At 39.6% G+C, this 17931-nt stretch overlaps 3 protein-coding genes across 5 annotated transcripts; 2 read left to right on the top strand and 1 right to left on the bottom strand.

The window, feature by feature from the left end:
- The first annotated feature begins 294 nt into the window (after nucleotides 1-294).
- efcab14 (EF-hand calcium binding domain 14) lies at nucleotides 295-6111 on the top strand. Its single transcript, XM_077615041.1, has 9 exons — nucleotides 295-992; nucleotides 1663-1811; nucleotides 1911-2056; nucleotides 2496-2594; nucleotides 2766-2867; nucleotides 3311-3463; nucleotides 3874-3958; nucleotides 4034-4162; nucleotides 4696-6111. The coding sequence occupies exons 1-9, from the start codon at nucleotides 814-816 to the stop codon at nucleotides 4866-4868; spliced, it is 1215 nt and encodes a 404-aa protein (XP_077471167.1). The 5' UTR covers nucleotides 295-813; the 3' UTR covers nucleotides 4869-6111.
- Nucleotides 6112-6114: 3 nt separating this feature from the next.
- znf830 (zinc finger protein 830) lies at nucleotides 6115-7386 on the bottom strand. Its single transcript, XM_077615043.1, has one exon. The coding sequence runs from the start codon at nucleotides 7342-7344 to the stop codon at nucleotides 6220-6222; it is 1125 nt and encodes a 374-aa protein (XP_077471169.1). The 5' UTR covers nucleotides 7345-7386; the 3' UTR covers nucleotides 6115-6219.
- On the top strand, nucleotides 7348-17877 carry LOC144085594 (ankyrin repeat domain-containing protein 13C-like). Of its 3 annotated transcripts, XM_077615039.1 has the most exons (19): nucleotides 7348-8123; nucleotides 8223-8264; nucleotides 9256-9360; nucleotides 10492-10577; nucleotides 10643-10688; nucleotides 10763-10829; nucleotides 11664-11808; nucleotides 11881-12012; nucleotides 12646-12807; nucleotides 12872-12951; nucleotides 13022-13120; nucleotides 13538-13638; nucleotides 13708-14909; nucleotides 16034-16172; nucleotides 16356-16456; nucleotides 17049-17155; nucleotides 17225-17567; nucleotides 17628-17674; nucleotides 17760-17877. In XM_077615039.1, the coding sequence occupies exons 1-13, from the start codon at nucleotides 7778-7780 to the stop codon at nucleotides 13836-13838; spliced, it is 1542 nt and encodes a 513-aa protein (XP_077471165.1). In that variant the 5' UTR covers nucleotides 7348-7777; the 3' UTR covers nucleotides 13839-14909; nucleotides 16034-16172; nucleotides 16356-16456; nucleotides 17049-17155; nucleotides 17225-17567; nucleotides 17628-17674; nucleotides 17760-17877. The 3 variants fall into 3 exon arrangements, with proteins under 3 accessions (XP_077471165.1, XP_077471166.1, XP_077471164.1); XM_077615040.1 differs by having other exon boundaries at nucleotides 17049-17135; nucleotides 17225-17674; XM_077615038.1 differs by having other exon boundaries at nucleotides 17225-17674.
- Nucleotides 17878-17931: the final 54 nt, after the last annotated feature.

Below are 17931 nucleotides of genomic sequence, written 5' to 3'. Positions count from 1 at the left end.
TTAAAAAAAAATATTTCAAAAAACAACCCCAGAAAAGAAAATTAATTAGAAAAACGGAGTTTTCAAAAATAATTTATTCAAAAAACAACCCCAAAAATGCATTAATTTGAAAAACGGCCGGGCCTTTTTATTTTTATATTTAAGGTAAACTCAACAAGTTTCCGTAGTATTGCAAGTACATACGTGTATGTAAGTACGTGTTTGTGAAATGAATACTGCATAGAAGTGGGCGGGGATAGTGCACGATCGAGGAAGTTGAGGACTGCGGTCTCCACCAATCAACTTTAACCTCACTGGAATGTCGCACCTAAACATTACAGAACATGCAGCGAGGCCGTCGGACGGCTGGAAGTGCGTCGCAGTACATTTATCCTTACGTTTAATATGTCGTTTCTATAGTCATACGTCGTTTAGCGTCAACACAAATATGCTCGTCATGGGGGCGAATCACTTTGAATGCTGTCGAGACGATGTTAACCGTGTCGTTGTTGTGCATGCTCAAATGTAGCCGGGTAGCCATCCGGTGTATTTTCATCGGCGGGTAAGCATTCAAAGTTACTGAAAAGGGGATTTAAAAAATAATAATAATAATAATAAGGGTCGGCTAGCTACAACCAGTCGGTAGTTGACTTCCCACATCACGTCACCGGTACTATCCGGTGTTTTTATTGCCCTAATTTGCATTCCGTGATTGAAAATCTGGCGTTAGCTTAGCTTCCCTTCCACATCAAGTCAACAAGCAAACTGGACAAATCGTTAGATTTGGTCGGCTTTAAGTCGAGTGCGACGGGCTCGCTGACCCCGCAGAAGAAAATGAAGAAGAGAAAGGAGCTCAATGCTCTCATTGGACTCGGGGACAGCAAGAGAAAGAAGGCGAAAAAGGGCTCCGGGCACCGGCTTCTCCGGACCGAACCGCCGCCGGATTCGGAGTCTGAATCGAGCTCGGACGACGACGAGTTCAGCGGGATTGGCAGTCGAGTTAGTTTTGGCAAGTGAGTGCTCACACTACGACATGTTTTACTACTTCATTCACGTGTATGTGCGTCATCGCAACAACAATAAACAAGTCTTCTACAATAGTAATCCTATTTTATACCGAGAAAGTAATAGATAGATCGAAGAGTGTATTGAGAATACAAGTGAATGTGACGATTTTTGATAGCGAATGTATCATTTTACAGATTTCAACTTAAGTTTCATATAAGAATAACATCAGTAAAACTTCAAGATCAAAACATGAATATAGGTCGCATAAAGATGTATACTGTCGGTAAACAATGCATGAGTCAAAATAACTTGAAGAATTAACAGCATTTTAAAAACAAAGTGAGGATAATGAATACTACTCGCGCAATACAAAAAAATAGACTTGGGCATTTACAAGGCTAAAGAGAAGAGAAAACACTAAATGGAAGTTAGACAAGCCCTAGCTTTAAACTTAATTTTTTACAATAATACAGTTGTGACAGCTAATGTAAATGACCTTACATGGATGATCAGGTCTTTAATTATTAACGTCCCCTATTTATTTTCCAGTGGGTTTGTAATACTTGTGAATATGTGAACATGTACAATACCCAAAGCCTCAAAAGATCTGATCCCATGAATAATTTAAAAGGAAAATTGCAGTTTGCCTAATTCTGCTGCTTTTGTATTTTACAGGAGAAGTTATAATCAATGCTGCACTGTGTGCTACCCGTTGTTTCTCTTCATCATCCTCGCTGCTTGCGTCATGGCCTGCGCTGGACTCATCTGGATGCAGATCGCCTTAAAAGAAGATCTGGATTCAATGAAGGAAAAACTACGAAGCAGTAAGCTCCGTTTCCACGCAGCTGCTATAATGTTGTGGCCTGAAAACGTTCAGCGATTTGAACATTGCCATGATTATTTTTTTTCCTTTATATCAACAGTGGAATCCGGTCAAAAAGAGTCTTCAAGTGAAATACCAAAGCTGAGCGAGGAGCTGAAAAACAAGGATAGAAAGCTTGACGACATTGAAAATGGGGAGAAGGGGTTAAGCAAACTCTGGTTTAACCTCACAGAAATGAACCGAAAGGTTAGTTCTCATTTCATTTTTGACCAAGTATATGTAAGGATGACTAAACATTTTAAAAGGTAAATAAAGTACTCCTAGTGCATTTATCCACGTTTTTACTATTCCCAAAGCACTTTACATTAGCACCTATTCTTCTACACATTCACACACCAATGCTGCTGCCATACAAGGCGCTGTCAACAGTGCCTTGCCCAAGGACATCCCGACAATGGGCAGTTGTAGCGTGCAATCTAACCGCTGACCCTTCGGTCGCAGGACATCGAGTTTCAAAATTTCGATTCTTTACATTGCGATTTTATCTTCTCATGGTATGCCACATACATTTGGAGGGGGAAAAATGAAAATAAAAAAATCACCAGTATTTTTTTTATTTTTTATTCCCACCCTGTCACAAACATGAGGGGAAATAAACCCAAAGCATTTGTTTTGTGTGAATTAGATCACTCAGCTGGATTCTGCTGTAAACCACTTAAAGGCCAATTTGAAATCGGCTTCTGATTTAATCAGCCTGCCCACTACAGTTGAAGAACTTCAAAAGGTAAGATTTTATCTTCCCTGGGTTTTTAATTCAGAATCCCTTGTGTGTCAATCATATCGTTGAGTGGCCAAGTAAAACCAAAGTGAGGGAAACACACTTATTTTAAAAAAAATACATGCGTTCAGTTGTGGTAAATATTTAACTGCTTGTTTTTCCCCCTTTTGTTTTCAGAGTGTGGCTACTATAGGCAGCACGTTAACAAGCGTGCAACATGACGTGAAGACAATGCAGACAACGCTGGAAAATATGAAAAATTTGGACAATGGGCTGAAGGTAACGGTGGTAAATTCACATACTTAGGGGCCAAAATGTAAGGTTTATTGAAAATTGTATTTAAAGGGTTACTCCAGTCATTCTGATGATTTGTAAATGCATGAAAGATGCTTGAAAGCACGAAACTGCTAATTTTAACAATAGACAACGAGATTACTGAAGTGTTTTCTTTGTGGTTTTCTGGCTTCTTAATTGTTCCTCTTCATCTATTAAGTCATATATTTAGGTTTTATACATAAACATAATTTGTTTCATTGTAAAATGCTTTTGTAATAAGGACAATAGCAATAGAAAATGGCCTTCATTGAAGTTGTTTGGTTTCCCTTCCACCACATTAGCATCTTTTGACCTTTTTCAGAACCACCTGTGGTTTTGCAGACCACATTAAACCGGAAAATGGCGCAACATTAACAATGTCCGCTTGATTACATGCTTTGGTACAGGACATCAGTGACCTGAGGACAGCAGTGAGTGAGGCCAACCAGACAGAGGCCCAGCGCCACAAGTGGGATAGTGAGCAGATCCACATTCTCCTGTCTAACGTTGCTGAGCTTAAGAGCAGAGTCTCATCCTTGGAGAACGGTTCCAAACAAAACGTGAGCATTTTTTAACATTCTGATATAACTTAAACTGTGACTAACTTCAGTACTGAAGCGATTAGAGTACAGTGGCTATAAAAATTAAAAAACTCCCATTCAAAATCCAGGTTTAAAACCAATTTCTTTTTTCACTGGTATTACATCCAAAAATGTTAGAACCACAGTTTGCACCATTGACAGATTAGCTCCATTATTTTATATTGAAAAAAATCTAAATCTAAAGTTGGACGGTGTCCAAGAGCAGATTCTGCCACCATCAGCTGATACTGTCTTTGAGTTCTACCAGTTGATCACGACAAATGTATTTTACACCTTTATTTCAATGTGTTTATATGGTATGTGTATGTTTATTAAGGTCAAAATGCACCTTGCCTCTTATTTTCCTGTTGAAAAATGTTGAATTTCAGCTCCTTAATAGCAGCGGGCCTGAAATGTCAGAGAAGAAGGCTGAGACCCAAACTGTCCAATCATCATCATCGTCCTCATCATCAGGTGCTTAATTTTCAATGCTTGAACAGACTTACTCCTCTTGAGGTATATTACTATATTTTTTTGTTATTTTAACAGACAGCTCCACGCTAAGTCCTGACACCGAGACTAACAGACACCCGCGCTTCCTCCCCACAAAGCGCAACAAGAGAAACACTGATGTCAAATGCCAAAAGAGGCTTTTGCTTTCTGGGGTAACCTTGAAAGGTGGGTAAAACACGTGCATGCTTTGATTCAAATTATTAAAAATTTTACTGTTTTGTGAATATTCTTAAGTGCTCAATGCGATTTAAACTAGTGTAAAAAGGTTTTGATGATCAAGAATCACATTAGCATCTGTTATTTTCACAAAGCCAAGCTTTTAGAGCTTTCCACAGGTTCTTAATAGAGTTAAGGTCGGGGGAAGAAAGGGGCTGCACCAAGATTTAGTTTAGTTTTAACATGAGCTGTGCTGTCATGTGGGAAACAAATCAGGAGTATACATAATACAGTGGTACATTTGAGTTTGACTTTAGACTGGGACTGTGCCACTAAATTAACAGGAAAAAAAGCAGATCAGCAGATTTTATTTTTCCGAATTCACTAAAGCATCAGTATGTGAAGCTCGTACGTAATAAAACATTTGGCTTGCAACACAATAAAATCAACCTGGCAATGGCTAGATGCCATTATCTAGCAACTCGTGATACCACAGTGGTTTGGTGTACAGTAATTCAAATTATTATTTTTTTGTCCATAAGATCTTGAGGAAATATTCGTGGATGTCAACGGCGATCCAGCAAGCCTGACTTACGTGGAGCTATGGGGGAAACTTGGCTCATCGATTCCGAACGCTCGCGCGATGAGATGTTTCGACAATGACAGGGACGAGAGGTACTCCTTCACAGAACTGAGGGTCGCTTTCGGGGTGTGAACGAGGAACCCACGGACAGCAGAATTGAAGAAAGCCCAATGAGGTCTGGGGTATGATTTCTGTAATTGCTGCACTGTTTCATGTCTGTTTGAAGCTATTGTCACAATCCATCCCATCTTCAGTTTCTGGCCTCTAAAAGAAATCTCTAATCCACTCATGTACAGAATGTTTACCTACCCTTTGAGTATCATTCTCAGCTGTCAACTCCACCTTATCACTCACTGCGGACATTTGCTTTCCAACCCCCAAACCTTTCACACGCTCATCTGTTACAAGCGTGTAATGTATTTATAGACTTTTATGAATGTTTACAAACTGACTACTAGAAGCAAATTCTTCCAATCTTTAGCAGTTTTAGACACCTTTCCTCTCACCTAAGACGCTTGATTAATTTGAAAAAACTTGTTTATTTTTGATGCAATTAGAATAGATTGTGTGCCCCCTTTTTACTCTTTCTTCTGTGTTCTTTCCCTTAAACATGTTGTGAAGGGCTATGTTAAGTTGGTAAAACAACCAATTTAGTCATTTAAAGACCTAGCATGCGGTAGAGCAGAGGTGGGCAACCCATAACTATCGGGTCCAAAAAAATCTAGGAATGCGAATCATACACATTTGTTTGATCGTTGCATCTTTCTTCAATATGGCACGGGTGAGCTCTTAAAATATGGTGGTAAAATCCCCACTTCTGCAGTAGACACAGCAGGCTTTATGTGCATCAGGTAGTACAAGCACTGACGTCACTCTTTTAATAGACTCCATTTTATGGGTGATGCAATTGTCTATATATGGAATCGTCCATAAAATGGTCACTCTGTAAATGTGTACATATTTCATTTTTTTTCAGGGTGTTCAATGAGTTCATTTAAAATTCTGTACTCAAATGTTGTGTATTATTTTAAGATGTGCTTTCCAAGTTTCTTATAATTATGTAACATGTACACGTTTATTTATGACAAAGTTACTACTGTCAATTCTATGGCAGTAGTTCTGACAATGAGCTTGGAATGCAATGGCGTAGGCAACTTCTAAATGTGTTTATATAGATCAGGGGTGGGCAACTTACACTAAATGTGATTCACAAATGCTCTGAAAAGAATGCATAAAAATGTAATATTCATTTATGTAGTGCGGGCCGTGGAGGATTGGTTGCCTATCGCTGATCTGAATGCTGCTAGCCTACTTGTACGATATTTTATTAGTGTTTGTGTGTGAGCATCAATGAATAAAAAGTTCAGGTTTCAAATGCGGTATTTGATGAGCTTTTATTCTCCAGATAACATGGTGACATACATTAAATACAAAATGTTGAGTTGGTGGTGTAAATTGATTTTCATGACACTATGTACATAAATCATGCCAATGCCCCTTTGGCCCTCCAGTCCTGATACAGAAGTCCCAGAAGTTCCTCTTCGTGGTCCTCTTCTTCCTCCTTTATGTTGTCTTCAATCTCCATAGGTTCTTCCGTCCTGGGCCGAGACCTTCTCTTTGCCATGTCTCTCTTGTCCCTCAGCATCTCCACCCTCTTATAACACTGGATTTGCTCATCGATCTCGTCTATCTGCCTCTCGAGGCGACCCTCCTCATCGTCCACGGCCACGATGGCCTCCGATTTGGTGTTTACCTGCCGTATCTCCTTCTGGAACTCCTCCCACTCTTTGTCCATATGATCCTTGGGAGCATCCACGTTGCGTACCTTGGCGTCTCGCACCGGGTCGTCGAAGAACCCCTCGGGCAGGGCCTCGGCCGTGTTGTCCTTTTTCTCGACGCTTTTCTCCGGCTCCTCTGCCTTGACGATGGAGCCCGAGTGAGATACTGCCGGGACGCTTGGGATGGAGCTGTCAAAGAAGTCTGCTGGTAGGCCAGCGGATTCTACGGGCTGAGGATCAGCGGTGGTCGGTGGTGCTGCTGCCGCGGGCAACATATCTTCATCCTCGTCGTCGTCATCATCATAAACTCCAGCTAGCAGACTTACACCAGCAGACTTCTTGACAGAGTTGGTTTTCTCGAAGAAATCTCCAGGTACCCCTGCGACCGACTGACCTGCTGCTGACTTGGCCTTTTTCGCATTGACGTCGTCGTCCTCCGTCACTTTTCTCTTCAGCGGTGGATTTGGCTGTGTCTGTTTCCCTTCTTTAAGCTCGATGACCTTCTCCTTGTGCTGCTTCCCCAAGACGTGAGTGGGCCACAGGAGCTCAGACTTGAGCTGCGTGTTGCACAGAGCGCAGCTCAAGTGTCCCAAACTGTTATATTTGGCAAACGGAGACTCGACGCGCTTCTTCTCGGACGTCTGCCTTTGCTTCTCTCGCATCAAACGCCGAAGTTCCTCCTGGTTAACGACTTTCTTCCCCTTCTTGCTGCTAGCCATTCTAGAGAAATATAAAATACAAATGTAAAATGATTTACCGGAGTTGACTGGCTCCGTAAACTCCGCGCAACAATAATGGCGCGTGAAAATGACGTCACCAAACAAGCGCATTCACGGTGGTTCTCGCGAGAGGAGCTTAACACTCCTGTCTTATTGAACCATCCCGTCTGTTATTTGCCGCAAAACGCGCTGATTCTCAACCGGTTTTTATACAAATAAGGGTACAAAAATTAATGGAGGCACCAATCTTGTAATTATTTATGCTTTAGTCTTAAATGCGTGTGTTCTTATGAGTGTACGCTTTGATATTTGTAGCTTTTGGGCTTTTGACGCCGCGCCCACCGTGTACTGTATACATATTTCTTTTTAATTGCGGGCTAGCTAGCAGCCGTAGCACCGCTTCCCGGCTGCTCTCTTAATGCCGCTGTCAACTTTGACGACCTTCGATCAACGGAATTGATCATTTCAACATTTGTGTGTATTTCTCATGTCATCAGCTGTAATTAGCTAGTAGCTCGTTGGGTGGAGGTCTTTTTTTGCCGTTATGACAGGTGAGACGATACTCGCCGTGCGGAAGGAGCACTACAAAGGCAACAAAAATGCGCAAAGCGACTCGTTTGACGAGACTTCGAATGGAACCGCGCACCAATTTAAGTCCAACAAAGCTTTCCTAAAATCCGTCAAACCGTCGGCACTGCATCAGCAGCAGCTAAATGCAAACAACCTGAACGGCAACGGGTCCATCAGTACGATTGTCAATGACGATAATAAGAATCCGATCATCCTCACCAACGAAGACTTCCCCGTGCACGAGTGCGTGTTCAAGGGGGATGTGAGACGACTCTCCTCCCTCATCAGGACCCACAGCATCTCGCAAAAAGACGTGCATGGTAAGAACGGCATTCACCAACTATTTCTACAGAATTTGGATTTTCTCGTTTTTTTCTTTACTTCTTTTACCAGTAAAGAATATACACTGTTTTTTTTAGGTAATACACCACTTCACTTGGCTGTGATGCTAGGCCACAAAGGTAAGAGTTGCTATTGCCAAAACTTGTTTTTTTCCACCGTGCTGTTCAAACTATATATATATTTTTAAATAAACTTGTCGAATATTTTTGGCATCTTGGGTATGACTACTTATCTATTATGTTGACTGCTTATTTATTTATTATTTTGTATTTCTTATTTATTGATTATTTATCGGTTTGTTTGTGCTCTTCCCTACTTACTTATGTTGTTGACTACTTATTATGTTGATTACTTATTTATTGTTATTATTTATTTGTCTGTTTGTTGTTGCTATTTGTGCACTTTGTGGTAAAGCTTTAAGCCTTATTATACTTTTATAATGACAATAAAATAATTCAATTCAATTCAAATCAATTCAAATTACACATTTTAAAAGTGTTTATCCCTTTATCAAAATCACGGCATGATATGAAATTGAGCAAGTGATCGCGCAGAAATTGCTCAAACATGCATACTCTGATGAATAGAATGACAATTGTTTTCTCATAGTAAAAAAGAAATATTTTGAAATGTTATATTTTGATTTCACAAAGATACTTTGCTTTCATGAGCTTTGGCAGAAATCGGAGAATATTTCCTGTTGATAAATTGAAGTTTTAAAAATGTCATCACTTTATGGTTATCCCAAGCCTCCAAATGATTCTTGAATTATCAAAATAGTTTTCCAATTATTTCATAATCGGTAAATTTGCGATAGTATTTGAGCAGTCAGAATGGTCATTTAAAAAAATATAATAATAATAATCAGGGACCATGTCGCCTTTTTATAAATTGCACAACACAATGGCACAAAATGTAAAAAAAAGGGTAAACTTTAAATAAACACAAATATAATGTTTTATGTTTAATTTTTTTACTGTCAACCCACATTTTGGACCCAACCCACTAATTAGAAAACACTGGTAAAGGGTGATTTTTAAAATTCCATATCTTTTTCTTTTTATTGTACCAAAAAATACATACAAAAGTATTTTTTTTAATTTTTTTTAGAATGTGCCCTTCTTCTTCTGGCCCACAATGCACCTGTAAAGATGAAGAATGCACAAGGATGGAGTCCTCTAGCAGAAGCTATCAGCTATGGTGACCGACAAATGAGTAAGTGCACTTTAACAAATACTCCGTTGTATAGCTCATAATGACAGCCTAATAGGAACAAGCATTAGAAAAGGGCTGTATTAATTAATTATGAAGCAATCTTTAGACAATTTTCTCTTTACTTTAAATTGGAGCGTCCTATTTGTTGCATTTCTGTGCGTGTTAGTTTGTGGATTTGTTCCGAGCATTTGCTTTCCTGGCTTCGGCCTTGCCGGCAGCCTTGGAGCGTAGCCTGGATAGTGGCTTAACGTCAGTAAAGCTCATCAAAAAGCTTTATGGGATGCCTTCTTTCTGTTCATGCTCCAAATCTTGTACAAGCCATTAAAGATAGAAGAGTCCAGAGTGAATTATTGAAAAGTAGCCTTCATGGCAGCAAGTCTTGTCTCTTGCTAATGTAGATGCTAAGCATGCGACCCCCGCCCACTCGGGATTTATGTACATGCATACCAATGCAGCCGTTTTTTAATAGGAAATGGCAATTGAAGGCAATGCATGATAGAGGTAGAGAGAGAAAAAAGGCGATTTGTCCTCTATCATCACCTTTAGTTGGTGCAAATTGCCTTGTCAGCACATTACGACCATCCATTGCTCCCACAACAGATCTTGCAAGATGCATTAGTTTATGGAGCTGCCTGCTCGTGCGTTACTTAGACGTGCCCACGTGTGATTAAGTAGCCAATAGAATTACTCCTTTAATAAAGTGATGCACCAATGAACTTTATTATACTGTATATTGTTTTTTTTTTGCTTTTTTGTGTCTTAGTTTAACCAAATGCACACTATTTCCTCATGTGTGAATCCATTGATTTGACACTTCATTAGGTACACAACACAATGAGAAATTGTGCTTTGCAAAGATAATCACCATTTTTTTTATAACAAAACACGATCAAGTCATAAGAACCATCCATGCCTGAGAGGGAACTGTAGACTAGTGGGTGATTTATTTTTCTCTTCATAATTAACATTTACAGAGTGATACGCATTCAAAAAAAAGCTTGGCCTCATCACATCACCGACTTGAAAAAAAATTACCTTCAAAAATTGTTAAGCGACTTTACAGTCATTCAGTAAAAGTTAGCCTTGAAGGCGCGTAGCGATTTTAATTGCTTTTCATTTTCTATCTGCCAGTTACAGCAATATTGCGCAAACTGAAGCAGCAATCGCGCGAGAGCGTCGAAGACAAAAGGCCAAAGTTGTTGAAAGCCCTCAAGGAGGTAAGCACATCAAATGCGACGATGATTTTGGTGTCAAATTTCATCATGCGCAAATCTTCTTGTAGCTTGGGGACTTTTATTTGGAACTGCATTGGGATTTTCAAAGCTGGGGTAAGCAGGTTGTCCAAACACGGATGGAAATTGTTTTTTTTTTTAAATGTCTTAGCATAATTTCTCCATCACAGTGCCTCTATTGTCCCGGATGCTTCCATCGGACACTTGTAAAATCTACAAGCAGGGCATCAATATCAGGTATGCACATAAAAAAGGGGTAAGTAAAGTAACATGGCTAGAAAATTCAATTTGTGGAGAATGTTTTCTTGCTCATTGTGTCTTTTTGGTCAGAAAAAAATGGCCATTTAGTCAAATAAGTGAGCGTGTGTAAAGAAAAATCCTTTTTTGGAGAAATATGTTAGGCAAAGGTTTGAAACTTGTGTTTTTTATGTGGGAACTAGATTTGAGGTAAATAATAATAATAAAAAAAGACCAACAATAAGTATTTTATTTCTGCATCCAGGAGCCAATGGGAACCGATGTGGACCAATTTGGACTTGTTTGAATGGGTGTTGAATTTGAACGGGTGCTAAGGGGATATTTTTGTGGGTCCAATTATGTTGACCATGGAGTTCAGTAAAATTAAAGGGTTCAATGCTGATTTTTTGTATAAATTTTCTCAAATGCTGTTTTCAAGACGAGTGAGTAAAACAGAAGTTTAAACTTTTGAAATCAGTTTGAGTTTTTTTGGGGTCCTGTCTAAATCTCAATAGATGCCAATAGAGTTTTTTTTTGGGGGGGGGGATTCCACTAATGGAGTTTTTTGGGTGAGTCAAAAATTCTTGTGGGTTTTAATCAGCGACAATGTGAATTGAATAGGCAATTTCAATGTTTTGGGTTGAATGTATCCTTGTTTTGTTTGTCAAAATTGTTTTAGAGGAACCATGAATTTCATGATTGCTAAAAATACAACCCTCCTGACATGTTTTTTAGGGGGGCAAAACACATTTGGTCACATTAAAAGGAGCGACAGACAACATGTGGGATGTTTTCACTGTGACTACACAAACAATAACATTCCCTCGTTTATAGGTTGGACACCACCCTCATTGACTTCATCGATATGAAGTGTCAGCGCGGTGACCTCAGCTTCATCTTCAATGGTGACGCACTGCCCTCGCAGTCCTTTGTGGTCCTGGACAACGAGGCCAAAGTGTACCAAAGAATACACCACGAGGTCTGAGACACTTTTCCTAGAGAAGCAGCAGCAGTAGTCCATCATAGAAATGTTTGTGTTTATGATACAAAGGAGTCTGAGGTGGAGACTGAGGAGGAGGTGGACATTTTGATGAGCAGCGACGTCTACTCGGCCACCTTGTCCACAAAGTCCATCAGCTTTTCCCGCACTCAGAGCGGCTGGCTCTTCAGGGAGGACAAAACGGTAAGAACTGTGCTCTGTATGCTCATTGTGGTCACTAGCGTGTGCGTATATAACGATAAATAGCCAAAATTATGTACCTTTTGAGAATTTTCACCATTCAATAGAATGAGAAAGAGTCTAAAAATTAGCCAAAATTACTCCTGCGGGCGTACGTTTGGAGAAATTTCACCATTCAGTTGAATGAGTAAGAGTCTGAAAATTTTTGGCCAAGGGTGTGTAGTTAAATTTTCAGCATTTTTAATGTATTATAAAAAATACAGTGGAGCTACACGGCTGGTATTTCTGAAATTAATCATGCTACATGTTTCAAGCAGAGTGATAAATAATTGCAAACACAAACGCGTGGTTCAGAAATAATGTTTAATTTGCAATTGATTGAAGGTGAGACAGCTGGCAGTCAGTTGATCATTTTTCAGTGCCATTTAAATAAATTCTCTACCACTATACAGGCCTTTATCGATGATGACGATGAGCATTTATACATGCAAAAAAATGACATCTAATGGAAGTAAAATAATCACTGGGGGCGAGACGTTTGTTTTTACAAATGTATTTTCAGTTTATAAAGCAAAACCTACAAGATAAAATGATTATGTTCTGATGATGTATGGTCCCTTGACATGATATTCTCAGGAACGGGTGGGCAATTTTTTGGCCGACTTCTATGCCGTCAACGGTCTGGTGCTGGAGTCCAGAAAACGCCGCGAGCACTTGAGCGAAGAGGACATCCTCAGGAACAAAGCCATCATGGAGAGCCTCAGCAAAGGCGGCAGCATCAGCGAGCACAACTTTGAGGTACATGACGCTTTTTTTTAGGGTTTTCTTGCTTCGGAATGAAAATGCCGAATTCTCCGCGCAGTCCGTGAGGAGGCAGTCCCTTTCCGCCCCGGCCCCCAACACCATTTCCTGGGAGGAGTACATCACGGCGGAGCACGGAAAGTACGGTAGCCATTATTTGAGATGATTCCTTGAGTAGAACCGTGTTCTGATACTCTCCTTGTGGACACAGGCCTCCTCATGTGGGCAGGGAGCTGATGTGTAAGGAGAACAAAAAGCACTTCAAGGCCACTGTGGCCATGAGCCAGGACTTCCCTCTGGGTATCGAATCGTAAGTACGCACGTTTGATCGGACACGTGCTATCAGATATAATAGTAGCTGTTACTAAATGGGAACTAATATAGGAAATGTAATCCTGCTCTAAAATCCAAGAATGTTTCTCATGATGGTAAGGTTGCAAGTGGTTTCCACTTAAATTATACCAACTATACGCAATATAAACATAATTGTCAACTAAATGACATCTGACAATGAAGATCCAAAGTCATCTAATTACTTTGTTCGTCCACACAGAAAAAAATACTCTTTCTATAAGTAAAGGAAAGAAAAGAGTAAGAAGTTACTAAAATCGAAACAGAAATTCAAAGTCCTTTGTTCACACCAAAAAGTTTTTTGTAATCCCACTTTGGCAATGGAAAAATACCACTGTAATTGAAATTGATAATTGCTTTGTCACCATTTTTATAGCTTACTGAACGTGTTGGAGGTGGTAGCTCCGTTCAAACATTTCAACAAGCTGCGGGAGTTCGTTCAGATGAAGCTGCCCCCCGGTTTTCCCGTCAAACTGGGTACGTCCGTCCGGGTATGCGGCGGCTCCGGCCCTTTAATTAACGACCCTCAAACCGTCTCTTGAGCAGATATCCCCGTCTTCCCGACCATCACGGCCACCGTCACCTTCCAGGAGTTCCACCACGAGCAGTTTGAGAGCTCTCTATTCGTCATCCCACCCGAATTTAAAGAAGACCCCAGCCGCTTTCCGGACCTCTGACCACCTGGAAACGCAACCCTTACATAAAGCATACTGTATTTCTCAAAATGGCTGTCAGGGAGAAATTAGATGTGGCAGGCCTTTTTTTTATTTTTTAAATGATATTGAACAATATTTATGTTGCGGATATTTAAAAACATGAAAAACGATTCCTGCTCCTTTTTTTTGGTTAGCAACAAACTACAAACGAGTTTAGTGGTTAACGTATATGAGCAGAGAGGATTAATTAAACATTTTGTTCAACTTAAGCCAACTTGTAGACTTAATAGGGTTAAAGCCACTATTTAAGGACATCTTTTTTATCTGTATTATATCATAAGGGAACTGACGGCCAGCCATTTTGTCGCTGGATCCAAAGCAAACCAATGCTTTCATGCTGCTATTCTCTCATCAAAGAACTCCATGTATATTATTATTAATCTTCGTATTCTTTTTTTTGTTTGTTTCACAAGTACTGACACCGTAAATATTTTTATCTCTAAAAACTAAACAAAATAATATAGGTCACGTTATAGCTCAAGACTTGATTATGCATTTGTACATATATGTCTCTTACACTGTGTAGCAATACATACACAAGAATGTTTTGAAATGAGCTCCAAATCGTGTTCATATGCCACATTCAGGTTAGCTCAAGTTTACCTCCTGCTCCACACCCGTCTTTTGCGTTGTTGTTTTTGTGTCAAAGATGGGAGGGAGCGCTCGCGGGACTTATCAGGTGTGATGTCGCTGGCGTCTCGAGTCTCTACACTCGTGTTTTGGGGGATACGGAAGTGCATTGAAAATAATGTCACCACGTAAAGTACCATCAAGTACTTGCAGTAGCTTGTCAGTTATTTGTATGAACTAAGCTGTGAAATCATTGGCACTCATCCTTCCCTTTTCAATAAAGCACCAGCATCACATTTATTTTTTGCCATCTGTTTAACCTTTTCATTCAAAAATTATTTACAGGGCACTCATTTTCCCCGTTGGCTACCATTGACAGGACCTGGGAGGATCGAATTAAGGAACGTTCCGGCGCTGAATCATGAGCATTCACAGTCTGCCTTCCCAAGTTGGATGAATTGGGTAACTATTATTGTCGATGGCAGGCAATGAGTGAAATTCTATTAAATGTAAAATAAACTTTATAGGGCCGGCCCGGCGGATGAGTAGTTAGCGCGTCGGACTCACAGCCCTGGGGTTCTGGGCTCAAATCCAGGTCATGACCGCCTGTGTGGAGTTTGGATGTTCTCCTCGGGCCTGCGTGGGTTTCCTCTGGGTACTCCGGTTTCCTCCCACATTCCAAAAACATCCATGGTAGGCTGATTGGACACTCTAAAATTGCCCTTAGGTATGGATATGAGTGCATGGTTGTCTGTCTCGTGCCCTGCGATCGGCTGGCCACCGATTCAGGGTGTCCCCGGCCTCTGGCCCGTAGTCAGCTTAATAGGCTCCAGCACCCCCTGCGACCCTAATGGAGATGAAGCGGTTCAGAAAATGAGATGAGAAATTTCAGCCCTTAATTTTTGCCCGGGTCAGAAATTACCCGGAGGCTTTCACAATCAGCTCTGCAGGCCCTGCAGCATAAAATAAGCCTCGATAAAACTGTTGCTTTAACCAATCAGATTTCGAGTTGGCGACCCCGAGGCTTAATCGCAGACGTAGGGATAGTCATCGCTTTCACAAACTATGAATGGCTAATGAGAGAGTTGACTGGCTATAGCTAACAAACTGTATCTGTAGCGAGCTGCACAAGCAAATATATATATATATATATATATACATATATATATATATATATATATATATATATATATATATATATATATATATATATATATATATATATATATATACATATATATATATATATATACATATATATATACATATATATATATATATATATATATATATATACATATATATATATATATATATATATATATATATATATATATATATATATATACATATATATACATATATATATATATATATATATATATATATATATATATATATATATATATATCTACATATATACGTATATATATATGTATATATATACACATATATATGTATACATATATTGTTGTGTTGATTTAAAAGCGGTTTTGTCAACCCACAATAGCTGAATATTCAAATATACACGTTATTATGACAATGTATTTTTGTGTGTGTGTGTACCTTTAATTGGCGTGACGAAGTTCAGAGTTCAAATGGTCGCCTTCAAAATGGCGGATGAGCCAGGCGGCAGCTTGCGTGTCGACTGCAGAGCAGCTCAGAAGTGACGATTAACCGAAGAAAGACCTGATAAACTGCTTACAAGACAATGGAGCGCATTCGGTACGTTGTCATTTGGGGATTGTGAAGCCCCAGTTCTCATTTTAAGAGTGCCTTTTGACGGGAGCATTCTTCGATCGCGTGCTGTAGCCCCATGTGGATGGAGACAAAAATGTTTGCAAACAAATTGGCTGCATTGCGTTGCCTATAACTCTGTTTAAAATTATATTCCATTGTATGTTTCAGTTCCTCAACGAGCACATACTTTTGGGAAACCTCAAGAATGTGGCCAAAACGACCAAAAAGGAGCAGCTTGCCGACGCCATAACGAGCTGTTTGTCAGCAAAGTGAGTCCTTTTTTAAAAGTTTGTTTTCTCGATCCGTGTCATAAGTATCAGCGTTCAGTATTCACGGCTTTGATAAATTAGCATGGTTTTCATTATTATACATTCCAATTATGAATGAAACCCCACTTTAACTGGCTTGGTGTTGATTTTTTAATAGCAAGAACCTGTGTGGGTAACTCGTACCCACACAAGTGGCATCAGAAGAGGTGTAAGGAATAAACGGTACACTTAAAGCATAAATATATATACACCTTAACCCTGGGCTTGTTTTCCCTTCGTTTTCTTAAAGGAAGACCTCAGGGCTTGGACCTTTTCATTTGTATTTTTAAATGTAGTTTTGGCAAAACCTAAGTGAGACATTATTCAACAATAGCGCAGGGGTCATTTTTGTCTTGGGTTTAGACGTATGGTAAAATAACAATTTTTCCTCGGTTTAGGAAGAGAAAATGGAAGCTTTTTGGGATATTTATTTTGAAAAATGAGTATATTTGAAATGATTGACTGAAAAAACTAATCTAGAATGAAATAACATGGGGAAATTAATGTGGGTCATTTGTGCATCCAAATGTAATCATGCTGTGGTGTTTTGCAGAGGTTTAAAGGCACAGATGGTGGAAGAGGTGACAACGCCGGTGAAAGCTGTCAAAATTGACAAGGCCAAAGAAGTCAAGGCAGAGAAGTAGGAACCAAGTGTTTCAGGTAATTTTATTTATTGTTTTCATTTTTTGTGTATTAAAACTACTCCTTTTGTATCTTGCTTCTCTTCAGGTTCCACCCAAGTTTACCAAATCAATGCTAAAGAAAGGGAGACACGGTGAATGGCAGTCTTTGACACCAACATCCACTCACTGGTACTTGTCTTTATAGAGCAAGGGTCTCCAACTCTGGACCTCAAGGGGCCCCTGTCCAGTATGTTTTCCATATCTCCCACCACATCTGAATCAACTCATCAGCAAGCTGTCCAGCTTGGGTCATGAGCTTTTGATTTTTGTGTGTTGGAAGACATGGAAAATAGACTGAATAGGGGCTTTTGAGGATGAGTTAGAGATCCCTGTTATAGACTTATTTTTGAGTGCCTCTGCAGTGATCAAAAAGAAAACAAGTCAGTGGGGTAGGTCTAATATTTCCATTTTTTTCCTCATATGGCTTTAATTTTGCTTGCCTTTTTCAGTGGGATGAAGACCTGCTGATGGTGTTATTGGAAGAAGGGCCTCTTTGGTAAGTATCCTTTTGGGCTAGTTTGATTTAGTTCAGTCTTTAATGTTGGACTTAAAAAAAACATTACACTGACATTTTCTTCCAGTATTCCATCCAAGGGGAAGAGGACTTTTCATCCATTTACAGATGGAAGATTGGACTGCTCCATGGCTCATGCATCTTGAAAATCTCAACTTGTGAAAAAATAAATTTCTTGAATTGTATATATGGCTTATTCTTCATTTAAGTAGCAAATGAATACAAGTGATATGACAGGT

Source organism: Stigmatopora argus, chromosome 12 (assembly GCF_051989625.1).
Source record: "Stigmatopora argus isolate UIUO_Sarg chromosome 12, RoL_Sarg_1.0, whole genome shotgun sequence".
NCBI lineage: Eukaryota > Metazoa > Chordata > Actinopteri > Syngnathiformes > Syngnathidae > Stigmatopora > Stigmatopora argus.
The sequence above is the reverse complement of the archived record's forward strand: the minus strand, read 5'-3'. Positions and strand labels throughout refer to the sequence as shown.

Coding starts and splice junctions, on each gene's coding strand:
- efcab14 (XM_077615041.1), top strand. CDS start 814: ATGAAGAAGAGAAAGGAGCTCAATGCTCTCATTGGACTCGGGGACAGC. Junction 2,057..2,495: donor TCACAGAAATGAACCGAAAG/GTTAGTTCTCAT, acceptor TGTGTGAATTAG/ATCACTCAGCTGGATTCTGC. Junction 3,959..4,033: donor ATCATCGTCCTCATCATCAG/GTGCTTAATTTT, acceptor TTATTTTAACAG/ACAGCTCCACGCTAAGTCCT.
- znf830 (XM_077615043.1), bottom strand. CDS start 7,344: ATGCGCTTGTTTGGTGACGTCATTTTCACGCGCCATTATTGTTGCGCG.
- LOC144085594 (XM_077615040.1), top strand. CDS start 7,778: ATGACAGGTGAGACGATACTCGCCGTGCGGAAGGAGCACTACAAAGGC. Junction 12,808..12,871: donor TCAGCGAGCACAACTTTGAG/GTACATGACGCT, acceptor TTCTCCGCGCAG/TCCGTGAGGAGGCAGTCCCT. Junction 12,952..13,021: donor ATCACGGCGGAGCACGGAAA/GTACGGTAGCCA, acceptor TTGTGGACACAG/GCCTCCTCATGTGGGCAGGG.